The sequence below is a fragment of the Pteropus vampyrus genome, unplaced genomic scaffold (genome assembly GCF_000151845.1).
Source record: "Pteropus vampyrus isolate Shadow unplaced genomic scaffold, Pvam_2.0 Scaffold44, whole genome shotgun sequence".
Lineage (NCBI taxonomy): Eukaryota > Metazoa > Chordata > Mammalia > Chiroptera > Pteropodidae > Pteropus > Pteropus vampyrus.
In genome coordinates this window covers 2,475,193-2,484,586 of record NW_011888825.1, presented here as the reverse complement: position 1 = coordinate 2,484,586, position 9,394 = coordinate 2,475,193, and the positions used below count along the sequence as shown (strand labels likewise).

The 9,394-nt window shown below is 39.9% G+C and overlaps 1 protein-coding gene and 1 non-coding gene across 2 annotated transcripts in view; both read left to right on the top strand.

Annotated features, from left to right (window-relative positions):
• MYH13 (myosin heavy chain 13) overlaps nucleotides 1–9,394 on the top strand; it is a 48,996-nt gene that overhangs the window by 8,806 nt on the left and 30,796 nt on the right. Inside the window, exons 8-14 of the mRNA XM_011359125.2 lie at nucleotides 1,944–2,014; nucleotides 2,080–2,218; nucleotides 5,016–5,134; nucleotides 5,870–6,019; nucleotides 6,137–6,307; nucleotides 7,090–7,399; nucleotides 9,274–9,347. Of these exons, the coding sequence (XP_011357427.2) occupies nucleotides 1,944–2,014; nucleotides 2,080–2,218; nucleotides 5,016–5,134; nucleotides 5,870–6,019; nucleotides 6,137–6,307; nucleotides 7,090–7,399; nucleotides 9,274–9,347 (1,034 nt within the window). The remainder of the gene's footprint in view (nucleotides 1–1,943; nucleotides 2,015–2,079; nucleotides 2,219–5,015; nucleotides 5,135–5,869; nucleotides 6,020–6,136; nucleotides 6,308–7,089; nucleotides 7,400–9,273; nucleotides 9,348–9,394) is intronic.
• On the top strand, nucleotides 3,561–3,679 carry LOC111738879. Its single transcript, XR_002780013.1, has one exon. It is a non-coding gene; the product is annotated as a 5S ribosomal RNA (ribosomal RNA).

Sequence of the window (9,394 nt, the reverse complement as noted above, 5' to 3'; positions counted from 1 at the left end):
CTCCCCAAAAAGAGGGCACCACACCATGAGTGCTTCACTCTTCAATACCATCCCGCTGACACTGAACTACGGGGTCTCCCAACAGCTCACCAGACTTGTCCAGACATGTTTCAACTCCACCAATGGGCATTGCTTAGGCTCAGGCTGCAAACCTTGGTACCTAATCAACATGTATACCCCAGATGAGGATTTTCTAGTTTATATAATTTTTTTAAATTTATTTATTTAAATTAGTTTCAAGTATACAGCACATTGGTTAGACATCTATATAGTTCATAAAACAATCCCCTCAATTGCTCCCTCCCTCCCCTGGCCCCCCACCTAGCCATCATATTAATGCTAACTGCATTCTCTCTGCCGTGTTCCCCATACCCAACTATCAACTACTAATTTGTACTTCTTTAACTCTTCGCCCCATTCTCCCAGCTAGTTTAAATCTTTGTGGTAGAAGATGAGCCAAGTGGTTATAAAACTAAATCAGCTACTGCTGCTGAAAGCTTTGAACTCACTCGGTGCTAGTTCCAGTCCCAGTCCTGTCACATCCTGCCTATATGATTTGGGGCAGGTTATGTGCTCTCTTAGAATCTCAAGTTCTTCACCTGGAAATTTGGAAAAATCTATGCACCTATAAGGTTTCATAAGGATTTAATGAAAGAACATGTGGATGGTGCCTTACCCCATGCCTAACCATAGAGGGGCTCTGCAGAAGTTTGCTCCTTTTTAGATTCTTCAAAAAATTAAAAATAGAACTACCATATGACCCAGGCAAAGAAAACCAAAATGCTAATTCAAAAAGACATATGCACCCCTATGTTCATTGCAACATTATTTACAATAGCTAAGATATGAAAGCAACCTAAGTGCCCATCAATAGATGAATGGATAAAGAAGATGTGGTACATATATACGATAGAATATTACTCAGCCATAAAAAAGAATAAAATCTTGCCATTTGCAACATGGATAGACCTAGAGGGTATCATATTAAGTAAAATAAATCAGACAGAGAAGACAAATACAATATGATTTCACTTATGTATGGAATCTAAAAAACAAAGTAAATAAACAAACAAAACAGAAACAAATTCATAGATACAGAGAATATTTTGATGGTTGCCAGACAGACAGATAGGTGAAAAGGGGGAAGGGATTAAGATGTACAAATTGGTAGTTATAAATACAGTCACGGGGATGCAAAGTACAACATAGAGAATATTGTCAATAATTTTGTGATAACTATATATGGTGTAAGATAAGTACGAGACCTATCAAGGTGATCACTTTATAAGTTATATAAATGTCTAATCACTATGTTGTATACCTGAAACTAATATAATATTGTATGTAACTGAAAATTTTTTAAATAATTTTTTAAAAAGGAAGCTCATAAGTAAAATCTTAAAAGCCTTCATCACAAGAAAATATTATAATTACATATGATGATGAATGTTAACTAAATTTACTATGGTACTCACTTCACAGTATGTAAATATATCAGATCGTTATGTTACACATCTAAAATGAATACGGTGTTATATGGCAATTATATCTCAATAAAACTGGGGGGGAGGGAAGTTTGCTCCTTTTTCATTTGAAAAATGATGGTGTTCTCTTCAACAATCTTCTCTTCCAGTTCTAATATTCAATGATACCATATTGTCTCAATTCTGAACAACACTGACATTTCTGGATTGCAATGCCAAGCTCTTAAGCTGTTAGACACAATTTCTCAGACACTATCCATGAGACTGCCTTCTCCCAGTATCACACAATGGCTCCCAATGGCCTCGTCCAGAAAACAGCCCCCAAATCTACATACAATGGGAAAGGATTAAAATCAGTTCTTATTGGGTGGAAGGAAACAGACTATTCACATTTTTTCTCATAATCTCTACCCACCCACACAAACATGTTAAATTAAAGACATAATTTTTAACCCCTAGCTTACCATACTCCACCAGTCATCCACTTATTTGGGCAAATGCTGTCTCACATGCTATACAAAAAGGGTGTGGTCTTTGCCAGTAAAAAGCTATATTTGGATCCCTACTGTGATGCCTGTCCTTTTTAAATTCCTAGAATGCCATTGACATCCTGGGCTTCAGTTTAGAGGAGAAAGTTGGGATCTATAAGCTCACAGGAGCCGTGATGCACTATGGGAACATGAAGTTCAAGCAGAAGCAGCGAGAGGAGCAGGCAGAGCCAGACGGCACTGAAGGTAACCACATCTGGGAAGGGCACTGGGATTTGACTTTCCACCTGTGTTCACGTGTGAGATAAACTGGTATTCATCTCAAGAGCCGTTCTTTGAAAATTGTACAAACTGAATTTGGATTGTCCAAAGCTCATTGTACATGCTCTGGGGAAGTTTATTCACTCAGTCAAGAAATCCTATATTGGCAAATCCTTAAAAAATAAAAAAGCATATTTCTCATAAATGAATAATCACCATCACAGTTTACTTGTTATTTTAAGATAGACATTTATGAGAAGATATGGTTAAGCAAACCTCACTTTCTCTCTCTGTGCATGTCATTTTAATATCCAGAATATTGTTCTAATCACCTGGACCTAAGACAAAGCCTTTGGTAAGGTAGCAGCAAAGTTTCTTCTTACCATTGCTTTCTCTTTCACTCTGATATCTGTTGAACTTAACCCTGAACCAAGGACTGGTGTGAAAATCTTCCTCCTCATAACTCTCATCTGAATGACCTCACCATCCCCTTCTGCCTCATCCCCAAGAGGCCTGGGAATAGAGCAGAGGGCAGTGGGAGGAGCTAACAGTGGCGAGATCCATCCACTATATGCCCTGTTCATCAGGCCTCATGTCTTTCGCACTGCATTTTACCAGCTCCATGAGTAAAAGATTAGTTTGTCCCTAATAATTTTACTTTTTGTACCATCTCGCATTGTGTGAAGCAGTGTATCTTGAAATCCGTATGATAGAAGGAATTTAAGGCCAGGAAAATATGTATGACTTTCTCACTGTCCATAAAGTTTCACCTGATTAGGTTAACTTTGCCTAGGATAATCTCTCTTTTTATTAACTCAAAGTCAACTGATTAGTGACCTCATTACGGGAGTAATATCCTATCACATTCACAGGTTACACACACATATGCACACATACACAAGTAGAGGGGATTATACAGGGAAGGAATACCAGAGGGGCACAAGTCTCAGGGACCATCTTGGAATCTTGCCTATCACAGTGGTACATCCTACATAATAGGAGAGAAACTCAGAGTGTCAGAGCAGGAAGCACTTCTTATTGGGGTAATTAGGGAAGGCTTCCTGGGGGAAGCAGGCACTGATATAGACTTTGATGTATGGGTAGGATTCTGAAAGGCATGGGTAAGAAGGTAGTTTAGTCAAAAGAAACGTCATGAGCAAAGGGGAAAAAATGTGATGAGGACTGAGGAGCAGAATGGTCCACTTTAGCTATAGAAGAGGATATGTGTAGTGGATTTATAAGAGATGAGAATAAAAAGTGATCATTTTGGCATCAGTTTGAGAAGGCATTGAGTGCCAAGGTAAATGGTTTAAAATGTCTGTAGTAAGTCTACGGCCATGCCACCCTGAACGTGCCCAATCTCGTCTGATCTCGGAAGCTAAGCAGGGTCGGGCCTGGTTAGTACTTGGATGGAAGACCACCTAGGAAGACCAGGTGCTGTAGGCATTAAAAAATAATAATAAAAAATAAAATGTCTGTAGTAGGCACCAGAAACCATAGATCCTTTAAGTAGCAGGAGAAGTACGAGCGGCAATCTAGAATTGATCTGCAAGCAATAAGGCTCACCCAGAGTGTGGAACCTTGAAAAATGATGTACCAGCCTCCTCAGCAACAGCAGACCATATTGATATATAATCACAGTGGGGTCCCTGTGCTCAGTGTTTAGAAACAGGAAGAGCCTGGAAAAGGGGGAAATGGAGGGCTATGATCCAGGCCTGAGTTCCTCTAAATAATACCAACCCACATTCACTGAGTGCCCACTGTGCACCAGACCCACTTCTCAACAACCCAACCAATGGGATACTATCTCTATTCCCCAGTTTACAAATGTCAAAACTGAGGCGAAACCAAAAAATTTGAATCCAGGCAGTCTGACTCTAGAGCCTAGGCTCTCTGCCACTATATTATTCCACAACTCTTTGAAACAATGATGATGCCAGCTATTTTGAAGGTGGAATGAGCAGCATTTGATGCCTGTCTGAATTCAGGCAGGTCAGAAGTGAGAAGGAAGCATGTAATCACCCCAAGCTTTCAGTGACTAGAAGACCATCCACCAAAATGGACATAGCAAGAAAAAGGAATAGTTTGAGCAAGGAGCAAAGTGCACATTTGCCCTCTTATTAAGTACTTAACAAACACTGCCCTGGGTTTTTATTAAGTTGTCCACCTAACCAGCAATGAGGTGATGGTCCCAACCAAGGAGGAGCTGTCCCTGGGGAGCAGCATTTCTCTACCTTCTTAATGAGCTCAGTGCAGGGAGCCAGGTCCATCCCAAAGTCAACTGAACTCCCAATGAACCACGAATTGCCAATATTCAACTACTTTTGACCATTTCCAAATACTCAAAGGCTGGGTCAAGGTTTTGTACTTCTCTCTCAGCTATTAGCACTTGCATAAATTAGTCTCACATAAATCACATAAATTAGGAAGGTGCTAAACGTATGCTAATTGTTCAAATGATGCCTCTTTTACTTATACACCATTTTGTTGTATAATCAGACTACAATATTACTAAGTGTATTTTTAATAAAATTTAAATATCAGTAGATCAAGATCAACCTATGATTAAAGATTACATCTAGAAGATAAATAAAAGTTTCTGAAAATCTGAAACCCTGGACTATGATATTGAAGCTTCATTGGACAAGTCCAGGCCTGGTGCACATAGGAGGTCATAAAAATATCAAAAAGATTATAGAAAACATTTCTGGGAGGACCCAGGCCCGACTGGACACTTTAGCAGCTGCTATTTATGTGTGATGCCATTCTTCCCTTCCTTTAGTGGCTGACAAAGCTGGATACCTGATGGGTCTGAATTCTGCAGAAATGCTCAAAGGCCTGTGTTGTCCGAGGGTGAAGGTCGGGAATGAATATGTCACTAAAGGGCAAAATGTCCAGCAGGTAATGGGATGCTCTGAATCCAGTTGACTCAGGTATTTTGCTATTTTACCCATTACCTTAAAGTTCTTTTGGTTGGAGATATCTGAAATACATATGAAACTCGCTTCTGCATTAGGGTGGAATTCATTCTTAAACCTCAGGGGTAACTCAAGGGGTGCAAATCAAGGAGTACCCATTGGGTGTCATGATGACCTAGAGCCAGGAATTGAAGAGTCCTCTGGAGCCAGCCTCTTTCCAGCTCCTTCTCTGGGATTTCATAGGATGCCATTGCTCTTCTCTGTTGCATCTTCACTAGGCAGATAAGCTTTCTCCACCTCTCCTGCCCACAGCCACCCCGTAGTTTCCAAGGTTGTATCTCCTTGGTTCCAGCCTCACCCTGAGAATGAAACCAGTGACTTTTGATCTCAATTCCAAATTCTCAGGAGAGACACTTTAACTCAACTTGGATCAAATGTCCACCGCCAGTTCAATTAAGTGTGGCTGGGGCTAGAGTCACACATTAAAACCATGGTGTTAGAAATCTATCTGTAAATGGGATAGTTCTCAGAGAAAGAGGAACATCATGAGCTGGGCAGAAGCCTCAAGAAATACTTAATAATAGGTTGAAATATATGAAATATATATGAAATTGTCAACTTTCAAGTGCTTCTAACTTTCAGGACATCAATTTCATATGTTTCAACATAATACAATTATAAAAACACTAATTTGAGGGTTGAATGGGTGATCCTCCAGGTGACCAACTCAGTGGGTGCGCTGGCCAAAGCCGTCTACGAGAAAATGTTCCTGTGGATGGTCACCCGCATCAACCAGCAGCTGGACACCAAGCAGCCCAGGCAGTACTTCATCGGGGTCTTGGACATCGCTGGCTTTGAGATCTTTGACGTGAGTTGTTTGAGGAAATGGCTAGTCTAAAAAGACCTTTCTGTTTTGTTTCTGCTTTGCTGAATCCCCACTGGGTTTTCCAAACTCATTCAAACTGTTTGATATCTGAAACACCAGTTCAACAGCCTGGAGCAGCTGTGCATCAACTTCACCAATGAGAAACTGCAACAGTTTTTCAATCACCACATGTTTGTGCTGGAGCAGGAGGAGTACAAGAAGGAAGGCATCGAGTGGGAGTTCATTGATTTCGGGATGGATCTGGCCGCCTGCATTGAGCTCATCGAGAAGGTAGAGAAATAATGCTACATCTCACCATCACCTCTTTGCTTTAACTCTTCCCTGTTAATACATTGCTGCCCCTAACCCCACTCCCCCAGGCTGTGAGCTTTCAGATAGCTGAATCCCCTTGTGCATAAAAGGTAACTGTTTGGAAAGTGCCCAAAATCTGTTCAGACACCTAAAGAGATGCATAGGTGGTTAAGATCCCAGGGCTCAGTTATCCCCAAGAATGCTATGGGAGCACAGGAGGGACTATGGCATTTCATACTTTTCTGACTTGTCTAAAGATCCAGAGAGGAGGGGCCATGGAGCCGTGGGGTTCTTGGGGAAATGTTACTGTGAAGATAGCAGATGATACTAACTTTTAAAAAAGGAATCCCCATAATGTTTTGAGCACTGGTCATATTGGAATAAGTATATCTTCCTAAGGTGGCTACTGAGAAATCCAGATATTACTGTTTAAAATATTACTTATATTACTTTATGTCTATGTGCATAACTTTGCATTTTTTGTAAACCTATTGCAAAAGTGAGCTGAGCTACCTTCACATATACATAATTTCATTCCATGTTCTTTTGTTCAACAAATATTAATTAAGCATATGCTACATGTCTAGCACTGTCTTGTCATTGCACCAAGCAGACTAAGAGCCTTGCCTTCACAGCACTTACATTCCAATGTTCCTAGTAACAGCAATAGCACCAAGGAAGTTGTCTCTGGTTCCTGCAATGGAGTCATTGGAATGTGCTAGTATTAAATGCTGAGGCATAATCCATTATCTTCCTTCTAGCCTATGGGCATCTTCTCCATCCTAGAAGAGGAGTGCATGTTCCCCAAGGCCACAGACACCTCCTTCAAGAACAAGCTGTATGACCAGCACCTGGGCAAGTCCAACAACTTCCAGAAGCCCAAGCCTGCCAAAGGCAAGGCTGAGGCTCACTTCTCGCTGGTGCACTACGCAGGCACCGTGGACTACAACATTGCCGGCTGGCTTGACAAGAACAAGGACCCCCTGAATGAGACTGTGGTCGGGCTGTACCAGAAGTCTTCACTGAAGCTGCTGTCCTTCCTTTTTTCCAATTATGCTGGTGCAGAAGCAGGTGAAATTCTTTTTTCCTTTAATCTGCGGAAATCTGTGTAATTATTCGTATTCCGAAGCTGCTTATAAAGAACCAGTAGTCAAACACGAGCTTTAGATTCAGTTTATTTATTTGTCTATCTCTGATCTCCATTTTTCTTTCTCCTATCCTTCCACTTTCTTGAGAGACTGAGTTCTTTGGAGCTAAACAAGACTTCTCAGTAGACATGATAGCCAGTACCACATTCTTTAACAGTTTTTTATTGAGATATAATTCATATACCATAAAATTCATCTTTTAAAAATTCAATTGTTTTTAATATATTTATAGGGTTGTACAACCATCATCATTATCTAATTCAGAAACATTTTCATCACCCCTATAATCCATTAGCAGTCACTCTTCACTCCCCTCTTCCCCAGCCCCTGACAATGACTAATCAATCTACTTTCTGTCTCTATGGATTTGTCTGTTTTCAACTTTCATATAAATGAAATCATACACTATATGGTCTTTCGTGTCTGGCTTCTTATACTTAGCCTAATGTTTTCAAGGTTTGTCCATATTATAGTATGTATGTAGTATGTATCAATACTTCACTTCTTTTTATAGAGAAGTAATATTCCATTGTGTGGATAGCACACATTTTGTCCATCTACTCATTAGTTGATTAAAATTTGAGTTGTCTTTACTTCTTGGCTATTATGAATAATGCAGCTGTGACCATTTTTATACAAGTTTCTATATGGAAATATGTCATCAGTTTTCCCAGATATATACCTAGGAGTCATATGGTAACTCTATGTTTAACTTTTTGAGGAACTTCTAGATCGTTTTCCAAGGTGACTCTACAAGCCAGTATCACTCTTTAAGGTTATTCACCTATATATTTTTTAAATAATTGCCAAAATTAGGTTTAAAATCATGAACTATCTTAAATGCATAAGTTTAACAAATTTACGTCTTTAATTTTTAAATATATGTAGTATAATCATTCATTCTAAATTTGATAATTTTTAAAAATTAATGTCTAGTGTACTCTGAGCAGTGGAATATGAAAACTGGGCACGAGTTTAACCTTAAATGGTAAATACTATCTTCTTTGAATCTAATCAAGGTATCTCTATAACTGTTTTGCATAACTTCACTCAGATATAATACCACGACTTTAAATATAAAGTCCTATGTCAGTGTGGATCTGGGGAAGTGGCTTTCCTGCCTTTCTTCTCTCCATCCAAACACACATCATGCTAGACCCTGGGGATAAGAAGGTGGGGTGGGAGGAATTGGGGGAAACTGAGGCACTACTTTTCCCCCAGGACTGAATCTCGATTACATATCAGTGGCCAAATCTGAAATCAAGCCATTCAGAAAAAGTAGACACAATATCACTGACTCCAAATTAAGTTGTCAAATTGAGTTGTTTCTTTTAGAAGAGAAAAAAAAAATTGTAGAATATTCTTGAGAAACTTTAGTTGTATTATTTTCAGTTACTTCCTCATTAGAAGATCAGTAGGGACTCAAGCATAAAAGGAGGTAATCTCTCAAGAGAAACTACAGTCATCAAGAGGAATATCTCCATCTTGCCAACTACTCAGCTGGGCTTCATGTCTGATCTCCAAAGGAAAAATGTCTCCTTGGATACTGGGAGTCTAAGTTATACCCCCAATTAAATTCCACCCACAGCCCACCCCACCCCATTCCCACAGTGACAAACATGAGTGTTCCCAAATCTGAGTAGTTTGGAGGCACATAAACAACAGCAACAACAACAACATCAATTCAGGTCTCTTACATCAAAAGAAAACCAAAACTTTCAGGGCTAGGAGGAGGTGATTTAAGAAGGCCATCACCGTGTCCTTGGGGCTGCATCTGACACATCTGTCTGTCTCCAGGTGACTCCGGGGGAAGCAAGAAGGGTGGGAAGAAGAAGGGTTCCTCTTTCCAGACGGTGTCTGCTGTGTTCAGGGTTCGTATTTTGGCAGCTTCCACATTCAGTTTTTGTTTTGGGGGTGG